The sequence below is a fragment of the Penicillium arizonense genome (assembly GCF_001773325.1).
Source record: "Penicillium arizonense strain CBS 141311 chromosome Unknown PENARI_contig009, whole genome shotgun sequence".
Taxonomy (NCBI): domain Eukaryota; kingdom Fungi; phylum Ascomycota; class Eurotiomycetes; order Eurotiales; family Aspergillaceae; genus Penicillium; species Penicillium arizonense.
The window spans coordinates 632,224-655,518 of NW_019173286.1; the positions used below are offsets into that span (position 1 = coordinate 632,224).

The following is a 23,295-nucleotide window of genomic DNA, read 5'->3' on the forward strand; positions in this document are numbered from 1 at the left end:
TCTCAGTACTTTCATGTGTAGATTGGCTCGTACATGTAAAACTAACAAATGTCCGCACCACACCATGGAATATGTGTACTAGAGCATGATCAGGCGTACGGATACGAGTTCTTGCTTCAACCGAATAGAAGCGCCTGCATAGCCATTACGATACTAGTTAGGCTCCAACAGGTTAATAGAAGTTTGATTGATTGATTGACCATGGAATATGATCTACCACTGAGAGGAAAAGTAAAGCATCACCTTTGCTGTCCGAGCCTCTTTCTGTTCAAACGGAGCCTCTCTGCCCTTCACATGTCCTATCCTGTCCTCATACTGCATAAACTACAACAGTGGCCATAAGTGTGTAACGGACTGTCTCTACTCAAAAGCCTCGAAGCGGGTATACTGTTTCGTGCATTGTTTTCACCCTACTTTGGCGTCTCTGTTTTACACCTCTTTTTTGCCCATTTTCGAGTGCTTCGGGCTCATTTGGTTGTACATTGTATAAAGGCTGGGGTGCGAGAGGACGTATGGCCTTCCACCGTATCTACAGGCCTGAGTCAACTACCTGGTTCCTCCTACGTCTAAGTGGAGGCTTGTAGACTAAGAATATTCTCATTATCAATAATTTCGAATGTCGACTAGTTGTACATGTAAACCAAACAATGTCATCACGCTATGCAAGATGCTCAACAAGTCAAAAAAAACCCTCAAAAACACCTTCGCTAGCTGAACGTCGAATTGTTCCACACTTCAGGCGAAACAGCCCCGTCACTCCACTCAGTAGGACCATTCAAAGTAAAAATTAAAACGACATTGCCGCCAGTCGACGCACAACCTGATCCTCACCCTCACCTCCCAATCTCACATTCATAGTATCCTCATCAACCTTAAGCTCCTTCAACCCCTCATCCCCTTCCACAAGGTGCTTCGTAAACAGAAACCACGTCAGATCCGAATTCCACGCCTCCATCGCACGGATGGCCCTCTCAACAGGAAGTACAGCATCCCCCGGAGCGAAATCGGTAGTCTCAGTCCTCATCTTGTGGAAATAATAATACGGCCCGACAAAGAGCGCAATCCACGCGGCGAAGTGCTCACAGATGCGATCTCCAATTTCCAAAGGAAGACGGACATTCTCAAGCACAGTCATGAAAAGCTCAATCAGAGAGCGCCAGTGACGATGGTCATGCGAGAAGTACCTCGATCCGGGGTATGCCTTCTCGATAGCGAGGTGCGGGTTGAAGGGTATGCCAAAAGTGATGCGAGCGCCAGTAGCGATATCGGTAGCAGAACCCTCAAGCCGGACAGTAGCAGGGGTCTGCCGAGGGGACCAATTATGGGGCTGCCCATATTCGGCCCAATTACCCATCGTCTTCCACTTCATTTCGTACCAGGCGTTCCATCCTGGGAAGTCGGCTTCGACGCGCGAGGCCATGAAGTCGCCGGCGCCTTTGCACATTGCTCCGATTACCTTGGCCCTTGCTTCAGTGACGTAGATATCTTTTTCCATGTTTTCCTCTGTGTCGGGGATCCTTGCCCCTTTCGCTCGGCGTGTTGTCTCTTCGGCCATGCTTCCAGCTGGATCATTGGGAGCACTTCGCTGTGCAACTGTGGGCCAGAGGTCGTTTATTAAGGGCAGGAAACTGGTTTCGTGCTGGGATAGGACCGGGATCATGTCGGTCAGCATCTCGAGGAGGGCTTTACGAAGGTCAAGGGAGGGTGTGGTTAGGTGTGATGGAATTTGTTTGGCGATGTGCACGAGAAGAGCGTGTGTTTTGCTAAGTGGCTTCTCGGCGTCTTCTGGCTCCTTTGGTGGTGGGAGTGGCTCGTCGGATTCAGCTTGGTCGAGTAGTTCTTCGATTGAGGGCTCGGGTTTGGGTTTGTCGTATGTTTCAGCCCACGGCTTCTTGGGGTGGGAGATTTTGCCGTCGGCATCTACCACTTCATCCTTGGCGCGCTGATCGCGTTTGGCCTTTCGGTTGGCGATGTCTGCTGCGATGGTCGAGATTGAGAGATGTTCATAGCGAGGTTTTTGGTTGCCTAGGGGACCATGTTCTTTGCCCTCATCGATCGTAAGCATGGATGGCTCATTTATTCCTTCGTCCACGATTGCCCCCAGGACTTTGAACATCATCCGGGTGAAGATGGGGTAGCCGTGATACAGATCCACAAGGTGCAATATCGAGTCAATCAGATCATCAAGATATGGAATCAACGGTGCACCACAAAGCCTCACCATCATCCATAGAACCGACGCCGGAAATGGGGACACAGCAAAGATATTAAGTTTCAAAGCCACCGAGTTCACCAGGTAGTCTACATTTGCGATGACCATTGAGCTTGCGTCCGCATAATTGCAAGCTCTGGTTAAAATATTGAGGCAGATCATGGCATGTCGTTCAAGGTCTGGGTTCCGACTTGTCATCAGTTGCAGTACCGGATAGAGCGCATCCATGAGCTCGGGTCGGAAAGCTTCGCCAAGTTGTTGAGCTTGGAGTGCCACGGCCTCCAATGCAAGTGCTGATGCACGCCAGTCACCCTCAACACCGACTACTTTATCTTCGTTCAGCATGTTCAATGAAATGTTGTACATCTCCTCAATCATTTTACCACGTGAAGATGATGGGGAAGTGTGCTCCACGGCTTCAAGAGAAATGAAATCATCGAAACTGGCTGTGACTGTAGTGCTATCACGTAGGAATGTCATTGCCAGCCAGAACGGCGCAATGGCGTGATCACCGGTGCTCTGAATCCGGCTCACAATTGATCGAGTGATTTCAATTCCAGATTCGGCTAGATTCAGTCGGCTAATCATCGAGCGTAGGTCCTTCAGGGTCTGTTGTTGACTCTGGTGTTCCAGAAGAACTGACGGGAACACTCCAGACATCACAGATGGGTCGTTTGGTCTCAATAGAACGACATCATCCGTGTTCAGGGGTTGAAGTGAGTTGGTACTTTCTTTAACGACTCCACTCAGACTGTCACATAGACCGGATGCCAATCCGGTGGTCAGCAAATTCGATCCACACTGGACTTGAGACAACACTTGGAAAACGGTTGAAATCTGACGTAGTCCCCTCTGTTTGGCTGTCTCGTCATTGCCTTGCATGATCCGAGCGAATGATGTGAGCCATGTGTGCAATGATTCTTTGAGAGAATCCAGCACGGCAGGATATGTAGTAGCAAGATGAGTTAGGTGCTGGTACGCCTTATTGTTTTCTTCATCCTCTCTGTATGCCAGAACCACGATAGTTTCAACCATAATAGGCACAGAGTCTGACAAAGTGGTTTGACACTGTTCAATCACCATCATGCAGAGGTCCAAGAGGGCGTCCTGAACTTCGATTCGCTGATGACGACGGACTTGAATGACATTGGCCAATGCCAACTTGATTTGTGTTGTTGTAGCCTTCAACCACGATTCATCCAGAGCCATTTTCTCGCTTCCCAGCGGGGGCGGGGAGACATCAGCGGCGACTTCGTCATTAAGAACAGCTCTCAAGAGGCGGGTAAGTGTTTTCAAACACAATTCAAGCAGCATGTATGATCTCCGGACTTGCGTTGTTGGCCTCAGAACTTTAGCCAATGCCGAAACAGTTCGTGGCATGATACTGGCAAGGACTACCCGATCTGTGACACGGTCATAAAGATCGTAAAGGGCTTGGGCAGCTTTCGTGCAAACTTCATCAGACCTTTCATCGACAACGCCCTCAAGCAGGATGTAAACTGTCTGATCGATGACTGTCGCCGTGCCAATTTCATGAAAGATTTTCTGTTGAGCAACATCGCCTCTCAAAGCCTTGAAAATAGCAGCGAGACAATCGAATCCAGCAATGCACAATTCTTCGGGCACAATCGGCGCCTGGGCTTTGGCTTTATTCGGTGATCCTCCCACAATTAACGTCAACAGAATTATGAGTTGCTTGCCCATATCGGGCGTAAGATCGTGGCCCCATCCATGAGATACCAATATTCGCAGGGAGCTGACCGCAACCTCAAGACATCTTGCGGAGAGTCTTTGAGTCTCGTTGAAGATTTGGGATAGTGGAAAGAAGACGTATTCAGCTAGTCTCTTGTCAAGCGTACCATCCTCCGCGAGTGTGTTCAAACAGGTATACACCGGTTCGAGGGCCCGACTGACGTCCGCGGCGGAAGCGTGGTTTCCGCGGAACTGGAGAACAACATTGTTGAGCTCAACGCATGGCTGCCGAAGCTATCTGAAGATCAGCTGTGTGCCACGCACGAGGAGCTGCTCCATAAGCATCGAACCATACCTGGTTAAAGGCTGCTTGAGTGGACGTCGCCATTGTAGCTGATGGAAGCTTTCCTTGAAAACTCAAGAGACGAGCTTGAGATGGGTTGGCAAGATAGCATCAGTCGAGCAGCATCAAACACAGATAGACAGAAGGTAGTTGGGATCATGGCGATGGAAATAACGCGGGATATATACATACCGCCTTTGTTTTGCCGGCATGATGAGACGGTGTAACTGGGAAGTGTGGATACAACGCTAACCAGATTGAGAATTATGGTTGGCTAGTCCCAATCAGGTAAAATGGCCCTGCACGTGAGCTTCCCGCTAGCGCGTCGCAACGCGTGGGAACTCCGGCGCTGCCTAAGTGTTGCCTGGCTCAATTGCGGCTCTTGCTCGGTCTATTTATTGAATAGTCTGTGCCTGCTTGGCTGCGAGAGATACGTCTATGCAGGTTTTGCGAATCTCTAAGATCGCGCCTCCATCACTCTCGCGCTTCGAACCCAGTCGCATTGGACGAGCTCCCGCTTTCTCAATCGCAATAACACCACACTTGGTGCATCGTTCGACCTTTTCCAACCTCCACTGTCCGCTAGCCACCCACTGGGATACAGGAAAATCATCACTACCACGAACCATGGCTGAAAACAAGAGTGGGAAGCAAGCTACATTGGGGTATGTTCGCAATTCACAGCAGACGATTGGGTGCGTCGAGAGAATACGGATGGGCGCATGCGTCCTTTCCTACTGATAAATCTTGGTTGCTTTTACTGTTCAGTTTACTAATGGTTTGATTCATTCCAGGAGGTTCTTTGGCTCGAACGCCAACGCAAATCAAGCCCCCAAAAAGCAAACTACGTTAGCTTTTGGCGGCAAAAGACAACGGGCAAACAGCGGTGCTGCTGATGAAGATGCCAAGCAGGATACAGATAATGTTAAAGCGGAGGTGGACACCGATGCAGCGCCCACTGATGCCCTGGCGCAAGGAGTGAAGCGGGAAAAAAGTCCGGATGCAGAAGAAAGCGACGGCTCAGATGTACAGCCTGTCTCCAAACGCCGCAGAAAAGCTTCAGCTACTGCCTCACCAGCTGCCAAGAAACAGACACCGTCCCCGAAAAAGCCCAAAGCCACGAAACCCAAGGCTGAATCACAATCACCAAAACCCGCTACAAAGCAAGAGAGCTCTGCCGACGTGACATCTGCAGAGAAAGCATCTGCAGAGATTAACAAGGAGGAAGAGTTGTCAGAAAGTGAAGAGGAGGAGGACCTCAAGCCCGAGCTCAAGAAGAAATCCATCGAGAAGTTCCAAGCCAAATTGAAAGGCAGCGGAAAAGATCCATATCCGGACTGGAAAGCCGGCGAGCCAGTTCCCTATGCCGCGCTATGCACCACTTTCTCCCTAATCGAGATGACCAGAAAGCGATTGGAGATTACGGACCATTGTTCGCTGTTCCTTCGACAGGTTCTTCGTCTGACCCCCGCGGATTTCCTTTCCACCGTCCAGTTGATGATCAATAAATTGGCTGCTGATTATGCCGGAATTGAACTGGGTATTGGAGAGTCATTGATCATGAAAGCCATTGGTGAAAGCACTGGTCGCAGTCTTGCTATCATCAAGGCCGACCAAAGGGAAATCGGAGACTTGGGACTGGTGGCTGCCAAGAGTCGCGGAAACCAACCCACTATGTTCAAGCCCAAGCCTTTGACTGTCCGTGGTGTCCATGAAGGATTACTGGCAATCGCTCAGGTCCAGGGCCATGGATCCCAAGACAAGAAGATTTCGGGTATCAAGAAACTGTTGTCTGCAGCCGATGCCGCAACTGCTGGCAAGGGAGGCAAAGGAGTGGACATCACCAAGGACAAGGGCGGTGCCAGCGAAGCCAAATTCATTATTCGCTTCCTGGAAGGAAAATTGAGACTGGGACTTGCAGAAAAAACGGTGCTCGTAGCTGTTGCTCGGGCAGTCCAGGCCCATGAAGCCGAAGTAAACGGCGAGGCAATCCCATCCACAGAGAAGATGGTTGCAGGAGAAAACATCTTCAAGTCTGTCTACAGTGAGCTTCCTGCTTACGAGGTGATCATTCCCGCCATCCTTGAACACGGTCTTTTCAAGCTACCTGAAGTCTGCAAACTTTCACCCGGCGTTCCTCTCAAGCCCATGCTTGCCAAGCCCACTAAATCCATCATTGAGGTTCTCGACCGCTTTGAGGGCAAAGAGTTCACCTGCGAGTATAAGTACGATGGAGAGAGAGCCCAGATTCATTTCGTGTCGCCAGACTCCATCCACCAATACCCTAATGCGAAGAATACATTACAAAAGGACAGCAAGGGGCTATGCTCAATCTTTTCCCGCAACTCCGAAGATCTTTCCAAGAAGTATCCCGATGTTCTAGCCAAGCTAGACACCTGGGTCAAAGACGACGTGAAGAGCTTTGTGCTTGATTGTGAGACCGTTGCATGGGACACAATCAACAAAAAGGTTCTTCCATTCCAGCAACTGATGACCCGCAAGCGCAAGGATGTCAAGGCCGATGAAGTTACAGTCAAGGTTTGCGTGTTTGCGTTTGATTTGCTCTTCTTTAACGGAGAGGTAAGAATCCCAATTTTCATCCCATGTTGCTCTCGCTTACATTTTTATAGCCATGTGTTAAGAAGTCTCTCCGGGAACGTCGACGACTCATGCATGAATGCTTCCAGCCGGTGGAGGGAGAGTTCCAGTTCGCCCAGTACGGCAACACGAACGTCCTCGATGAGATCCAGGAAATGCTTGAGGACAGTGTGAAAGCCTCGTGTGAGGGTCTCATGGTGAAGATGCTAGACACAGATGAGAGTGGCTACGAGCCCAGCAAGCGGAGTCGCAACTGGCTCAAGGTACGGCTCTTGGTATATTGAAATCCCGAATCACTCCTAACTTTTACGTAGGTCAAGAAGGATTATCTTGCCGGCGTCGGTGACTCTCTCGATCTTGTCGTACTCGGTGCTTACTACGGACGTGGTAAACGTACTTCCGTCTTCGGTGCTTTCCTTCTCGCTGCCTACAACCCTAACAAGGACACCTACGAAACCATATGCAACATCGGTACTGGATTCTCTGAGGCACTGCTCGAAGAGCTCCACAAGACCCTTAGCCCGTTGGTGATCGACCGCCCAAAGCCCTTCTACACTCACTCGACTGTACCCAAGGATCAGCCAGATGTCTGGTTCGAACCGCGACTAGTATGGGAAGTGAAGACCGCCGATTTGACGCTTAGTCCCCGCTACCAGGCCGCTGCCGACGAGTTCGAGGGTACAACGGGTGGTGGCAAAGGTGTTTCTCTGCGTTTCCCGCGGTATATCAAAGCCCGCGATGACAAAAAACCGGACGAAGCCACCACTACCCGTGCTGTGGCGGAAATGTACCGCAAGCAAGAAGCGGTCACCAAGGAGAGCGCCAGTAAGGGCGGTGTGGATGATGACTTTGAGTATTGAAGTGATTCCGTCAGACGTACTATAGCGATTAATGCATTCATTGGTTATAACAATGCTTGGGGTCTCATATGTAGTCGCATTTCCAAGCATCACACCATTGCTCGGACCGTAAGCATCATTAGGCCTTACTGTGGTGTGATCTGTTAGCCATTCCAAAGACCCTCTGACGTATGAACAATTGACCAAATTCCCAGCTTAACTCTATGGCTATCCCTTTCTAGAACACTCGCCGAACAATGCCCCTGTTGATCTGACTAACCGCAGGTGTTACCATCCGCTTATCAGCGGAACCCCCCGTGGAGGACTCTTGGCGCTGCAAGCTAAGCAGGCGGACTACCGCCGGACCCTGCAGCAACTCTTTCTTTGTTGGCAACTTGCTTTTTTAGCGTCTTGGAAATGGCCGATAACAAGTCCATCATGCATATTCCTCTTGGCAGAGCGGAGGAATGTAACATGCCCCCCTTTAACGGGAAACTGCCGCCTCTGCCATGCCTGCTAATCCCGTGCCGAGCTCCAGCTTTTATACCGGCTTCATCCTGCATGCTGCCCGGCTTGTTTCCTGTGGGATTATCTTTAGCTGCGTGTGCGCGTATCTTTTTGCCGACATGCGCGAATTTCAATGGATGGCCCTAGGGTCTATAGTGGGATCTGCAGCGGCACTTACTCCCCAGTCAGTGATTATCGACTCCAGTCTTTTTCTGCTTACTGATTGTTTCCTTGTAGACAGCTGATCACTGCTCCGAGGCGGAGTGAAGCCATTCCCAATCCATCTGGAGTGAGTTGGATTATTGTCGTCATTATCGGCCAATGTTGTTAACGAAGTATAGGAAGTTGCGCTGTTTTCTACATCGCAGTACTCTTTTGACACACACACCACCTCGTCGTGGTGGAGTCTATTGGACTTGGAGACCGGGAAAGCCACCCAACTCACCAACGATAGCAATGTCTCCGAGTTGATTTGGCTGGGGTCGACAGACTCGGGTCTGTTGTATATCAACGGCACTAACGCCGACATCCCCGGAGGTGTCGAGGTTTGGGTGTCGGATACCTCGGATTTTACGAAGTCGTGAGTCTCTATGCGTCAATTCATATCTTTATTGTTGCTAACACTTTTTTAGCGCTTACAAGGCAGCCTCACTGCCGGCACCGCTGTCTGGTCTCAAGACAGCCATTACTAAATCTGGAGATATTAACTTCCTGGTGTATGGAGAGTCCTACGGCAATGGAACTGCCTACAACGAGAAGCTCGCAACGGCGCCTTTGAGCTCGGCTCGTATCTATGACAGCATCTACACCCGCCACTGGGACACTTGGCTCACGACGAGATTCAATGCTGTTTTCTCGGGAACTTTGAAGGTAAAGAGAGCCGGACAAGGCGCGGCATCTCGCTACTCATCTCATGGATCTCTCAAGAACCTCGTTGCAGGAGTGAAGAACCTCGAATCTCCCAGCCCTCCCTTCGGCGATGCTTCTGACTATGACATCTCGCCCAACGGCAAATTGGTCGCGTTCAAGAGCAAGGCACCTGAATTGCCGCGTGCAAACAACACTGCATCTTATATCTATCTCGTGCCTCATGACGGATCTAAGAAGGCCGTCGCAATCAATGGCCCGGACAGTCCTGGTACACCACAGGATATAAAGGGTGATTCCAGCAGTCCTGTCTTTTCTCCTGATGGTCGTCGTATTGCCTACCTGCAAATGAAAGACGTCGCATACGAGTCGGACCGCCGTACTCTCTATGTTTATACCATTGACTCCAAGGAGACCATCCCAACTCTGGCCAAGGACTGGGACCGCTCGCCAAGTGCTGTTAAATGGACTGCTGACGGAAAGAGTCTGCTTGCAAACACTGAAGACCATGCCCGTACACGGCTGTTCCTGTTGCCCGCCAATGCTGGCGATGACTTCAAACCCAAGAATTTCACCAATGGTGGCTCCGTGAGTGCGTACTATAACCTGCCCAACGGCGAGGTCTTGGTATCCGGCACCGCTATCTGGACTAGCTGGACGGTTTACACCGCAAAGCCGGGCAAGGGTATCACCAAGCTTCTCTTTTCTGCCAATGCAGTCGATCCCGGTCTGAAGGGTCTGAGTCCCGCTGATGTCGATGAGTTCCACTACAAGGGCAACTGGACGGATGTAAGTCTTCTTACCTTTTGGGATCGAATCATGCTAACTAATTAGATTCAATCTTGGATCATTTACCCTCCCAATTTTGACAAGTCAAAGTCATATCCCCTTTTGTTCTACATCCACGGTGGTCCCCAGGGTGCTTGGGGCGATTCCTGGAGCAGTCGTTGGAACTACAAGGCCTTCGCTGATCAGGGATATGTGGTTGTTGCGCCTAACCCAACTGGCAGCACAGGATTTGGCGATAAGCTAACGGACATGATCACAAACAACTGGGGTATGTCGCATGAATTAACCTTCCTCTTCGGATCCTAACATTCAACAGGTAGCTACCCTTACGATGACTTGGTCAAGTGCTGGGAGTATGTCCGTGACAACTTCGACTTCATTGATACAGACCGTGGAGTGGCAGCCGGTGCCAGTTATGGTGGTTTCATGATCAATTGGATTCAAGGCAACCCTCTCGGTCGTGAATTCAAGGCACTGGTTAGCCATGACGGCACATTCGTCGCCGACGCCAAGATTTCGACTGAGGAATTATGGTTCATCGAACATGATGTACGTACCTGCGCCCCGGCTTCCACTATATCTTACTAACTCTATTAAGTTCAACGGCACTTTCTGGGCAAACCGAGACAACTATCGCCGCTGGGACCCATCTGCTCCTGAGCACATCTTGCAATTCGATACACCGCAACTCATTATCCACAGCTCAAAGGACTACCGTCTTCCTGTCTCGGAAGGTCTAGCCTTGTTCAATGTTTTGCAAGAACGGGGCGTCCCTAGTCGACTGCTGAACTTCCCGGATGAAAACCATTGGTAAGTTCAAAAGCTTTTTCTCGGATGATTGATGGAGCTGACTCAACGGATTTGTATAGGGTTCTCAGCAAGGAGAACAGTCTTGTCTGGCACCAACAGGTTCTTGGATGGCTTAACAAGTATTCAGGCATTAACGCCCCAGGCACTGTCAGTTTGGACGATACCACAATTCCTGTTGTCGACTACGATCCTTGAACCTGGAATTCATGATCGAGAGGGAAAGAGTTAATATCTCACGTACATAGTCGTTATGTGGTTCCGTGGCATGTCTTAGTATGGTTCATGCGTGAAGAATCAATTTATTATTACCAGGGGTCTTTGTGACGTGCTATGTAGGCATGGTATCGAAGAGTCCGTGGAAATGCAAAGCACAAGTTTTTGGAGTAAATATTGGCTGATATCAACTACATTTACATCGTTTTCTCACTCTGTGTGCATTTATCATCTTCTTCACATCTTCCTCGCTTTATCTCATTCTCTTCGAAAATTTCGTCCTTCTTTCAACTATCACTCCTCTATTAGCAGCTACGGCTAGGATGCCTCATAAATATTGGCTTCCTTATGCTCCTAAGGGCATGAAACGTACGTCTAACATATTACCACTCCATTCTTCCTCTTCCTCTTCTTCTTCCAAGTTCTCTTTCCTTTGCATCTTCTTTCCATTCACCGCTCTCTTACTAGCAGCCACAGTACCAGTACCTCATTGCAAGAAAGGTATGTCGAAAATATAATCACTTCATCCTTCCTCTTTCTTCCAATATCTCTCTGGCATCTTCAACTGCTTTCATTCACCACTCTTGATAGCAGCCATTGTCAATATGCCCCATGGACACCGGCCTAGCTCTACTCATAAGCGCAAGAAAGGTACGCCTGACACATAACCGCTCCATTGTTCCAACCCACTCGTTAGAAGGGCTCCCAGAAGCTCTTTCTCTGCCCCTACTCCCCTCAAAATTAACATATGTCCTCAACCAGCAAAACTTGGTTCTCAGGACACCGAGTTACCACCCGGTCAGAGTGGAAATCTGAATGCAAATGCACACGTTCAACCCCGAGTTCCCAACAGAACCTTCAGGGAAAGGCTTCTATCTATGGAACGGCAACTTCTCTCGTCCTCTGATACCGCCACTGGCTTAGGAAATGGTAACCAGCGTGTGTACATACATCAGTGGCAAGATCACTATATGCCAGCAAATGACCCCGAACTACACAATTCCGCCTCGCCGCCCTGGAGGCTCCTTTGGCTCCATCTTCCCCCGCTATCAGAGAACATCTTCCCCCTGGTGGTCTCTTCACCCGATATGAATATTTTACTAACAAGCCACTTACAGAACCCATCAACACCATGCCAGGCGATTCCTCTGAGGTGAAAATTGAGTCTGACCATGGCACCAAACGCAAACGTACCGACCGCACAGGCAACTTCTATGATACTCTCAATTTCGAACCGTCCTATCTCCAAACCAGAACCACAAGCGCCATAGAGATGTTCCGAGACATCCAAGAAGGCAAGATACTGGGCACCAAACTCCCATCTACCCCCCTCGAAGGCCCCAGCAACTACATGGCATGGTATGTTAACATCAAACTCTCACTACGCCAGCATGGTGTATGGCCGGTCATCTCCGGACTTGAACGTTTGGATGAGGGTCATCCACTATATGTGTGGTATGAACGAATGATCTATCATGCCATGACCCTGATCTGGCTCAGTGTCTCTGATGGGTTCAAGGAGCAGTACCCTCATTTCGGGGAAGCTTTGATGCACGACGGAGGTCCTGATTGGGATCATTCTGGCGATCCTGGTCTTGCTCTTACTCTCATTGGGGATGTGTGTCGGAATCCGGACTATACACGTGATCGCCGCAATGATTTGACTGAGGAAGAAGACGATGATTATACAGTGATAGTTAGGTAACACGATAGTCCATGGATATCTTCGCTAGATTGAGATACTGATGTTGGGACACTTCATGGCAATGTCCTTATTTCTACACCCAACCGCCTGCTCACTTCTGCCTTCCCTCTTCCGTGGTATCTTGCCCTAAATTTGCTAATTCTCGAAGTCAACAAATTCAATGGATTTTCAATGGCCACCATCCATAAATGATACCCTACGGTTGAAAGCAAGCAGTCTGAACGTGTAGCCTCTTAATATATCTCTTGTCAAAATGACAAGACTTAAGCAAACTGAATGTAGCCGAGAAAGGGCTTCGTATTTAAGCCCGTGTGACCTACATACGGTGTCCATGCCATGTCTCTGAATATAATTTCTACCAGCTTAGTGGCTGAAGAGTGGCCTTAAGACTGTTGTGTGAGGAAAAGCCCCAGAGAATGTTGACTTGTATCTCTCTCTGAACTTTTCGTCTGCTTTCCTTCCTCTCTTCTCACCCACCCCAACTTTCTTCCCTCTTCATCTTCCAACCACTCTTCTCATCAGCCACGATGATGTCTTCCAACACCAAGTCTCACCGTATTAGGAACAAGAAGAAGTGTATGTCTGCTCCCTCCCATTCCATCTTCCTTATTTCCCATCCTTCCTCGCCTCCCATCTAGCAGATCTTGAGATCATCTCCTTGGTGTCCAACACCACACAAGATACTGACAACTCTCAACCAGCAGCTCCCATGATGACTCCTTCCAATGAGCCTCTCAGTCAGCGTGAGTACTAGAATCCATCTCAGAGCTTTGACATCCCAACTCTTCCAACTGTGAAATCACTACGAAGAGCTTGGCTAACAAGCACGAACTATGTCTAGGCATCGAGTCGGCGGCTCTTTCGCCTTCCGCTACTGCGTTTACTCCTGCTAGCGCTTTGGGAAAGATCACCGAGAGTGAGGAGCACATCCCATCCCCCACCCCTAGGCATTGAACAAGGCTTCTTCTAACACATACAAACTCGGCTCAGGCACCAATGCGGAAGGTGACCCTGTCTCTGCCACTTCCTCTACCTCCGCTATTCCGGATGCTCCTGTGAAGTCCACCGAGTGTGAGTACCACATACATACGAGCGCTGTTACCCTTGGCTCCAGTCGTTGCACAGGCTTCTTCTTTCTCGAAAATTCTTCTAACATATACGATCTGTATCTAGACACCGACTTGGATACTCGGTCTCCTCTCCTGCTGCCTCTCATGGCGATGCAGATGCAGATGCTGATACTCGCTCCAATGTTGCGAATGCTGGTTCTCCTGTTGCCGGTGTTAGGGCTAAAGTTGCTGGTGCTGGTCCCACCGCTGCCCACGCGGGTCCCACTGCTGCTGATGCTCGTCCCACTGCTCCTGACGGGGGCAATGTTAACGACGGTAAGCACAAATGACAATACCAGGGCTGTATCCAAACATCCAACCCAACGCAAACATCTACCACGTCTAGATCTGGATACTTCTGCCCCTCCAACTACCCATTCCTTCCAGGACACCAACCCTTTGCTGATGTCAAGAAATCACTAACAAACCACACACAGAGCCCACCCACCCCGGTCCAGCCCACAGCTGTGCCGAGAAGCAAGCAGTCACCATCATTGCCATTAAAGCCTTCGTTCAAATGCGCCTTCTCAGCAACGAGGTCATCGAAGTCCCATTGACTCCCCTACGAGTCCCCGTTAACGGAACCACCGACTACAAGATCTGGCGGTCTTCTCTGGCACTCGTCCTCCTTCAGCATGGGGTCTACAGTGTCATTGATGGTGACTTTCGCCCCCTGCCACTTGGCCACGAACTTGAGTTGTGGTATGTGCACATGATCGATACCGCGTGTGCCTTGATTTGGAACAGCCTCTCGCATGAGGTCAAGAAGGACCGCCACGTCCGCTATTACCTCGATACCAAGCACCCTCGAAATGTTTTGCAGCTCCTTGCCCGTTCTTTCGGGGATGGACACTGCGAGTACCATGACGGAAACGTGCCTGACGGACTTGAGATGTTTGGTACTTAGTGGTGCGTTGCAGGATCGGGATGCCTATGGCTTGGGAGGATATGGATATGGATGCTGAGGCCGATGAGGCTTTGTTTCCTTGGTGCTGCTTTCAGCGGCATTGGGTTATGTCTCTGCTTCTACTTGACTGTTTCTGTGCCCTGGCTCGTGTCCTGTCTGGCTGCCATAGTATCTGCCTTCCGTGTGCAGTTCTAGGGAATAGCCATATTTACGGATTTCCATGGATGTTTTTTTGAGCGGTTCTTCTAACCCTCCTAATATTTGCGGGCTGCTCCATAGATCTACCTTGCTAGCTCTTGGAGTCAAGACAATGAGATCAATATCCCCGTCGAGTTCATAATTCCAGTAGACGGCTGTAACTAGTAATTTAATGACCCCAACGCCCTCTTAGTCTCACAAGAGCTCAGTCCCTCGTTCTGACCTTTTGATCGCCTCTCCTTTTCTGCACCCTTCTCATCCTTATATCCTTCCTTCTTCGCCTTTCCTGTCTTTCTCTTCCCCTAACCCTCCTAGGCAACTATCTTCAAGATGCTCATTACGCTTGAACTTTAGCCTTGAACGCCAGCACCGATCGTACGTCCGACATCCTCTCATCCACGTCCATCTCTTCCTCCTATCCATCATGCTTCCTCGTCCGAAAGACCTCAAAGACCACCATCTCAACCTCCCAAGCCAAAGACAGGACTGACCAAAGCCTCAACCCAGTACCTCCTCGCAACACGTATCCACCCACCTCCGATGGTAAGTCCCAAGAAGCATCCAAACAACCTCTTATCGGCAAACCCATCCCAAAGTATCATTCTAGCACAAACAAACCAGCTTCAGACACCTTTGAGATTTACAATGCAGTTGGTTCTTGCCTTTATTTAGTACTTTCGTTCAAGTACATGCTCTAGGACCGCGGTACAGACGTGGAGATGAGTTAAGTTAGCTCTGGAATAACTTACTTGTACATGTACATGTGCTTGCATACGGAACAAAAGCAAGAAGTAAACTTATAAGATCTGATATTTGCAAATCCATGCATGAACTTTATACATGATATACAATACTCAACGCCCCACCACAACGCCAACACACTAGATACAAAACAATCCGAAAGGGCCGCTCATGAGCGCAAGCACACAAACACAAGGACAAGGATAGTGACAAGAAAATATCGAGACAAACATCACGTATAAGACTCGACCAGACTAGACTGGACCAAATACCATCAATGAATCAACCAAAAGGTAATCCAATCACAATTCCCCACCATGCCTCTCACCACCAGACCTCTGCGACCCCGGCAGCGCAATAAAACCGCCCATACGCACACGCAAACCAAAGTTAAGAAGAATGATAACAACAAGACCAACAGAGACAACCGTCGGACCCCAGCGCTCGTAGTAGACGCGCTTGACGTCACGGCGCTTGCGGATCTTGTCCACGCGCCAGATGTACAGGAAGAGACTGTAGACTAAAGCACCTGCGGCGAGGATGGTGAAGGCCCATGAGGAGCTGAGGGTGACGTAGTCAGTGCCGAAGTTTAGGAGGGTTGCGGCGATGCCGCCTAGGATGATGGAGAATTCGAGCCAGGAGAGGAAGGTTCGTTCGGCGGCGAAGTAGACTTTTGGTTCGACGCGGACGGGGACGAAGATTCCTGTTGTTTTGTTAGTTGGTCTGAATTTGGGCTATGGGGTGGGTTGATTGGTGGTTTGGGGGTGACTCACGCTTTCCGGCGGGGGCGTGGAAGCGCTGGAAGGTGCGACGGCTACCCATGACGGCGATTCCACGCTGTTCGGGGGGTGGCAGGGATGTTGGGCGCGGCCGGGGGATTATGGCCATTAGGCCCTGTACAACGGCGTGGCCGGTGCGAGCGAGGTAGTGTTTAGCCAATTGCTGGGCGTAGTAGGCGCCTCCGATGCGGCGAGCCTCTTCTAGCTCATCGGAGTAAACTGATTCGTCATCGGAGTCGTACAGAGGATAATCGTCGTCGCCGGGTAGAGGTTGGGCAGCAATGCGCTCTTCGATATCCAGTGCATTGCCATTGTTCTCGAAGAGGCCATTTTGGTGCTCGTTGGCCCCGTACACAGTGCTCTCCTCTGTTACTGGCGTCTCGTCATCATCCGAGTCTTCGTCGTTGGCTGAGATAGAAGTGCTCGCCAGCGGTCGGTGGATACCGTATTGACGGGTGACGGGTTTGCGGATGTCGACGTCCATCTGAGGGAACCAGTAGGGAAGCAGGTTGATGCGAGTGGGGAACAAGGTGGCAGTTCCATGAATGAACTTGCTGAATTTGGGAACAGCCTCGACCAAGTGACTGGCAGTCAAGTCCCGAATCCACTGGGGAGGCTCCTGGCCTGCCTGGGTTTGCAACTTGACTTCCAGCACGGCATATGGGAATCTGTCGATGTCCTCAGGAGGCAACTGGGAAAATGGGAAGTCGACTCCAATGTCTGTTCGACGCCAGTTCTTTCCCGCGCGTCGGCGGCCGTCCAGGTTGTCCTCGCGGATCATGGTCAACTCAGTGTCAAGAGAAATTCGAACACGAGCATCACCTGGCAGCTGGAAGGCTGTACGGTGGTAGAATGTTCGGGTAACAGGTACCAAGCGCCGAGTGATAACCCGGTATTGGATCTCACGCGCCAACTGCTCCAAATCATCAATCTCTGACGCGCTCTTTTTGCCCTCCTTGCGCATCTTGTTAAAGATCTGCTCGACCGTCATCCGGCCGTCAAGGTAGGCATTGACGTGCTTCTCCTTGAGTACGAAACGCGCCTTAACCGACTTCTCTCCAGTCCAGTCCTCGCGATGAGTCTTGCGCTCCACGAAGATCTGGTCGCTTTCCATGCCACCATACCAACGCAGGCGAATAGCCTCCGCGCCTTCTGTCTTCTTCAGACGGCCCTGATACAGCTCCCAAGTATCCGTGTTATCGTAGTAGATGGAGGAAATAGCTGTGTCCTTCTCCTCAAACTCCTTGTTGGCATTGAAGACTAGAACCGGCAGGTGCTTCAGGATAACCAGTTTCAACTCGGTAATATTGTCCCGGTGCACCCAATACTTCGTGGTTTGACGCACAAAGTTTTGTTGGGTCCCACCAGCGGCCGCATCACCCTTGACCGGGTTACCCTTGGTTCGGACCAGGTCATACAGCTTGGACAACTTAACCACAAAAGCGTCGTAATTATCCTTGAAGAAAGGCTTGGCTTTCAGGCGCGCAGCGAAAACCGGTTTCAGGTACCATTGCGTCTCTTTCTGGGAGGGCTGTTAGCAGGCTGATTGGATTGACTTGAATTTGAGAGGGAAACGTACATCATGCTTTTTGATAATCTTCTGGAAACCCGTGTAGTTCAATTGAGTGAACTTGGCCAGATCGTGAACATCGGCAATGATATCACTCAGCGTCTGTTCCAGCTGCAAGAAGTCGCTGTCCGTAGGCGGCGGGCGGGAAGGTCGAATGCTCGAGCGACGGGCGTCGGCCGTGTTCTCCAGCCGGGAGACGACATCATTGACTTCGAGCTCGCTCTCCTGGATGCGATCGACGATCTCCTCGCTCTTGCGCTTCTGGAACAGGAACACCTTCTCCAGCTCGCTCTCGAGCAGTGAGACGAACTGTGTCTCGTCGTCTTCGGTCCATTCTTTGCGGGCGGGTTTGGTGTTATCGGAGGTGGGTTCGTCAACGAAGTCGGTCTTCAGAGCTTTCTTCAGCTCGTCATAGGCAATGTAGTACGGATAGTACTCCTTGATCATGGAAGAGCGGAGATATTCACCGAACCTGCGGAACAATTGGTTTAGTAGGGTATGCGGGGAGTGGAATGGGAACAGGCATTCAGGCATTCCCCGATAGACCCTTACCTCATGATGGGCGAAAAGATGGAAAAGGAAGAGAGATTATTCCAAGCTCATGTCGGAAGACAAAAGTGAAAGAAAGGCAGCAAAAAAAAAGAGCAAATGAGCCGAAGGGTTGTAGCTCGACTGTCGAAGGCGAAGCCATGTGCCGGACTCGGTTAGGTCGATGACTAGCGGGTGACGGGCCCAGTGATACAATATTCGAGATTCAATGACAACTAGGATATAACATGGGATACGAATATATTGTTAAAATGTAGGATCTGATTGTCTATATATCTTGTCTATTCTATCTACTTACCATCCCAAATATTCCCATATTCCAGCAATGCTGCGAGAACATCGAAATATACCGTACTGTAACCTTAATACACAGGCTGCTGAGTCATCTCATGACGTTGAACGTCTGGCCAGTCACGGGCGCACGTGCGCGGTCAGTATCAGTTGTTTACCTCTTAACTGTTAGTCTGTCTCTACTCGGGTCATGCAACTCAACTTTTTTATATAAAAATAAATTACCTTGTTCACTCTCTCTATGCCACTACTGTATACTCTATACTCACTCTATACCAAGTGCCCCAAGTACTAATCCAGCCACTTAAACTCTCCCTTGCTAGCATACCTTTAAGTTCCTATCCTTGCAGGACCCGGGATCGAGGCACCTGCAGCCAGACGATCCCAGCCCCGCACCATCCTCGCGTCTACAGTACGTGCATGGTGATTCGTGACCAAGTTGCACACACTCTATGTACATGCATGAGGTTAGGGTCAGGTGGTTGACTAGACATTTCTGTATAAGACAAATTGTTTCGAATAGTCTCATATTTATAACTATATTTTTCCCGTATCCCCTTCGTATATGTATATTAGCTGGATGGGAACCTTGAGACAGTTGAACGTGGAAAGATATATACCGCCGAGGATCGCGCGAGTCATCACTAGTATGGCATCTAATATAGCGGGGAACTCGAGTGAGAACAAGTCTCATAGCATTATTCATACTAATTTGTAGAACTAAATAACAAACGCCAGACACCCTCAAGCGGTCAGGGATGACATGCAGCCTAATCATCGCATCATGGTATCATCGCGGGCACCTAGGACATGCTCATCGCCGCCCGACGAATACTGCGGCGAGGACCTTCACCAAACACATTCACAGAGCCCTCCGTCTCCAGGACGCGCACCACATCAGTAAATTGGCTGTGGTCGAGCTTGTTGTCGCTCTGTTCGCTAATGTCCCGGAAGAGGTCCGTCCAGCGAACGGAGCCACCAGTCACACCACCGCGCTCGTCGAGGCGGGACAGCACGGCCTTCTTCAGGTCCTCGCGTAGACGGCGGTCGGCAGAACTGGTACCCTCAGTCAAGAGACCCATGTCGATGAGACCGGTGCGGGCATCGGTGGCCGCTTGCTTGATGGCGGAGCGGATGAGGCGGACGGCCTCCTCGACATCACCGGCGGTGACTTCCGGAGACAGGCGCATGCGGGCGTGGGCTTCGGACAGTCGAATCATGGACTCTAATTGACGCGTGGTGGCGGTGATACGGCGCTCCTGGGCACGGATATCGTCACCCAGCTGGCGCATAGCAACGTAGGCCTCGATGAGAGCAGAACCGGCGGCAGGGGTGATCACGGGGTGGCAGTTGGTCTTGGCATATGTAATGTAGGCTGTGAGGAATTCGACGGGCTATATAGAGTATTAGGGGGTTGAGTCATGGATGGTATGGAAAGTCAACTTACCAAAATCTCCTCAGAGCTGGCGTTCTCGGGGTTGTCCTCCAGATACATGCCAACCAAGTGCTTGGCTAGGCGACGATCTTCCGTCTCATCCACGCGGTCAAGGACCAGGTACACCAAGTCGAAACGAGAAAGCAGGGTAGGCGGTAGATCGATATTCTGAGGAACAGCGAGTTTAGGGTTGTACCTACTGCCGATGGGATTGGCAGAGGCCAGGATGGATGTTCGGGCGTTCAAGGTAGTAATAATACCGGCTTTGGCGATAGACACGGTCTGCTGTTCCATGACTTCGTGAAGGACGGACCGCGTGGCCTCGTTCATCTTGTCAAACTCATCAATACAGCAAACACCACCATCAGACAGAACCAAAGCACCGGATTCCAGAACCATTTGACGGGTCTCAGGGTCACGGGTGACATAGGCAGTCAGACCGACAGCCGAAGAACCCTTACCACTGGTGTAGACACCACGTGGGGAAATCTTATGGACGTAGCGCAGCAGCTGCGACTTGGATGTCGAAGGGTCACCGCAGAGAAGCACGTTAATGTCGCCACGGTAGCGCGGGTTACCTCCCTTTTGGAAGGTCTTGTTTGTACCTCCAAACATTTGGAGTAGAATACCCTTCTTCACGTCATCCATTTCGTAGACACTGGGAGCCAGAGAACGAGACAGAAGCTCGTAAATATCGGGACGAGACGCGGTTCTCTTGATCTTTTCTTCTTCTTCAGCTGAGATATGGCGACCCTGCTCGGCATCGGCTGCCTGCTCAGACATCTCTTGTTCAACAGTGGACATGTCAATGCCCATCTTCTTACGGTCAACCTTTTGCACGTGAAGAACATCGATATAGGTCTTGAATAGGGCTTTCTGAGATCTCTGGCGAGCACTGACGCGCATAGGGTTGCAGCGGAAAATACCAGTGACCTCCACACGATCACCAGCTTTGCAGATGTCAACCAACTCATCGTAGACACATAGAGACACTGAATGAGGAGTCTGTCCATCGGGGATGTTGTCTGGGGTTTCCTGAAGCTTGATGACTTGCTTGTCGGAGAATGAACAACGGTTGTGAAGGAGCTGCATGGAGTTCTTCTCCTTACAGGAGTCGCGCGGGCAGACTGTGGGCTCGGTGATCTTGCCACGGTCAATGTCGACTTGAACACCATAGCTACAGGCGCTGCAGCGGAAGAAAGCCTCTTTCATGTCAGGGATAATGGGAGTAGCACGAATGACCAAACCCTTGATGCTGACCAGCTTGTCCATATCAGCAGGGTCGAGGTCTCGCATGTTCACGGTCTCATCCAAGCCAAAGGGAAGCACCTTGAAGGTCATTGCCTCCACTTCGCCGACCAGATCAGGTACATCTGCAGTTGGCACAACGCCGTCCGAGGTGAGGATAGACTGGCCCCGTCGGTCACGGCCATGAGCTCCCCGCTGAGCCTCTGTTCGCAGAACATCCATCTCCTTAAGGGCCAAATCGACCATGACATCCTTCACAGTCTGATCCATCAATGGGATGATTTCTTGTGGGTATGCAGCAAGCTGGTGCCATAACTTGCGAGTCAGAGGGTATGCCTTGAGGTTTGCAATATCGAGGTTAAAGGTCGTCACACCAAGTCGTCGGAGGTCGTTCAGCATGGTGATATACTCGCGTCTCTCAGCTGCCTCACCCATGATTCTGGTCTCATCTTCGGTTGCGCCGTCAGCCCAAAGACGGTACTTTGTGGCGAAATTATACAAGAAGTTCTTAAATGCTGACATGGAATCCTGGATCGAGATGTTGGTACCCCAGATCACACGGGTCGAGTTACCAGCCATGGCCTCGGCCTCGGAAGTGCCGGGGTTGATATTCGAGAAAGTGGCATCGGAGCGAGGGAGGGGTTCACCTGCCGCAGGCATTCCATTGCCATCGACAAACAGGCGATTGCGGCGAGCGGGAGTGGATCCAAAGCCACCAGAGTGCAAATCACTGCGACGAGGAGCTCCACGTCGGCCCTGACGTCCCGGAGACACAAACAATCCACTGCTGGTGCTCACGGCATCGGAGCGAATGTCTGAGCGAATATCAGATCGGCCGAAGCCGCGGGTTGGGCTGGAACTTGGGATGTAATTAATTGGGGAAGAGTCTGATAAGGGTTAGCAATTTGATGACCAAACAAGAAAGACTCGTGTGGCATAAAATTTCATACCTCTTACACCCGTATTTCCTCGTGGGGTTCTTTCTCCATCGTCCACCGTTGAGCTGGCATCTGCCATCCGCTCATCAGGAGTCTCAGCATTGTTGTTTCCCTTGGTAGGGGATGATTGGAAGAAAATTGGTGATGAAGAAGGGGCGACACCTTCGGCCATTAGCCGTCTCGAAGCACGGGGGGTGGCTTGAAAAGTTGGACTGCTAGGGGGCTCCTGTCTAGATGAAGAAGTAGGCGAAGAAGCATTTTTGGAGGGACGACCCCTCCGTCGTTGTGCTGGTGACGACATTGTGGGTATGAATTCAGGTGATGGTGGATGGTGATGGTCGGGTAAGGGAAGAAAGGGAGAGCAAAAAGCTGTGGGCGGAACGCGCTTTCTGCCGACGCGATGAGCGCGTTAAGTGGTTTCCCGATTAGGACGACGTGTGTTTGTATCCGAGCCACATCACCTGATAACAGCACGTGATATGTTTACCTTGGTGTGGCTGACGTATCTTCACTGGTTCCTGCACCGCCACCCCCGAAGCCGCACCACCAATCACCGCTCTTGCCCTGGTAGCTTCATTGTAGATGTAACTGAGACCTCATTTGTTACTACCTGAGTATGTACTTTCCCCTAATTGTGGCGTTTGGGTTGCACAAAGCAGGCTTGCTTCTTCGCTTTGATCCAATCTCCCTGCAGCCGCTGGACTTGTTTGGCTGTTTCACCTAGCGCCTGATGTCATTCTATTTCCGATCGGCGCTTTCACGATCCCTCCAATCCCTGTTCGCCATCCCAAAATCTTGAACCCGAGCTCAATCTTCACGCCACTCGTGTCATTGTTGAACAGTAAATACGACATCCTGTCTGGCTCTTCAAACCCCACTACTGATCCCACCGGCGCCTTGTTAGCCCCTTCAGGTGGATTCCCTTTGTTATTTTTTCCCTTATCAGCTCTTGTGG

General features: G+C 50.5%; 7 protein-coding genes across 7 annotated transcripts; 4 read left to right on the plus strand and 3 right to left on the minus strand.

Annotated features, from left to right (window-relative positions):
- Positions 1–787: 787 nt before the first annotated feature.
- On the minus strand, positions 788–4,292 carry PENARI_c009G08193 (uncharacterized protein; the record flags this gene model as incomplete). Its single annotated transcript, XM_022631949.1, has 2 exons — positions 788–4,198; positions 4,260–4,292. 2 exons carry the CDS (start codon positions 4,290–4,292, stop codon positions 788–790), a joined length of 3,444 nt encoding a protein of 1,147 aa, XP_022488184.1.
- A 582-nt stretch (positions 4,293–4,874) lies between these two features.
- PENARI_c009G02117 (DNA ligase (ATP) CDC9) lies at positions 4,875–7,705 on the plus strand (the record flags this gene model as incomplete). The annotated part of the gene is made up of 4 exons (XM_022631771.1): positions 4,875–4,942; positions 5,042–6,827; positions 6,878–7,108; positions 7,160–7,705. The coding sequence occupies 4 exons, from the start codon at positions 4,875–4,877 to the stop codon at positions 7,703–7,705; spliced, it is 2,631 nt and encodes an 876-aa protein (XP_022488391.1).
- Positions 7,706–8,193: 488 nt separating this feature from the next.
- On the plus strand, positions 8,194–10,852 carry dppV (dipeptidyl peptidase DppV; the record flags this gene model as incomplete). The annotated part of the gene is made up of 8 exons (XM_022631981.1): positions 8,194–8,375; positions 8,429–8,480; positions 8,533–8,771; positions 8,824–9,847; positions 9,893–10,115; positions 10,164–10,396; positions 10,446–10,657; positions 10,717–10,852. The coding sequence occupies 8 exons, from the start codon at positions 8,194–8,196 to the stop codon at positions 10,850–10,852; spliced, it is 2,301 nt and encodes a 766-aa protein (XP_022488062.1).
- Positions 10,853–11,475: 623 nt separating this feature from the next.
- PENARI_c009G03475 (uncharacterized protein) lies at positions 11,476–12,575 on the plus strand (the record flags this gene model as incomplete). The annotated part of the gene is made up of 3 exons (XM_022631811.1): positions 11,476–11,521; positions 11,633–11,809; positions 11,989–12,575. 3 exons carry the CDS (start codon positions 11,476–11,478, stop codon positions 12,573–12,575), a joined length of 810 nt encoding a protein of 269 aa, XP_022488328.1.
- A 527-nt stretch (positions 12,576–13,102) lies between these two features.
- Positions 13,103–14,591, plus strand: PENARI_c009G10652 (uncharacterized protein; the record flags this gene model as incomplete). The annotated part of the gene is made up of 6 exons (XM_022632029.1): positions 13,103–13,151; positions 13,277–13,318; positions 13,417–13,491; positions 13,566–13,644; positions 13,749–13,960; positions 14,122–14,591. 6 exons carry the CDS (start codon positions 13,103–13,105, stop codon positions 14,589–14,591), a joined length of 927 nt encoding a protein of 308 aa, XP_022488423.1.
- A 1,241-nt stretch (positions 14,592–15,832) lies between these two features.
- vtc4 (putative vacuolar transporter chaperone (Vtc4)) lies at positions 15,833–18,436 on the minus strand (the record flags this gene model as incomplete). Its single annotated transcript, XM_022631982.1, has 4 exons — positions 15,833–16,233; positions 16,304–17,831; positions 17,889–18,351; positions 18,432–18,436. 4 exons carry the CDS (start codon positions 18,434–18,436, stop codon positions 15,833–15,835), a joined length of 2,397 nt encoding a protein of 798 aa, XP_022488166.1.
- Positions 18,437–19,522: 1,086 nt separating this feature from the next.
- Positions 19,523–22,641, minus strand: PENARI_c009G00169 (MCM DNA helicase complex subunit MCM4; the record flags this gene model as incomplete). The annotated part of the gene is made up of 3 exons (XM_022631703.1): positions 19,523–20,113; positions 20,167–22,289; positions 22,353–22,641. The coding sequence occupies 3 exons, from the start codon at positions 22,639–22,641 to the stop codon at positions 19,523–19,525; spliced, it is 3,003 nt and encodes a 1,000-aa protein (XP_022488413.1).
- Between the last annotated feature and the right edge of the window lie 654 nt (positions 22,642–23,295).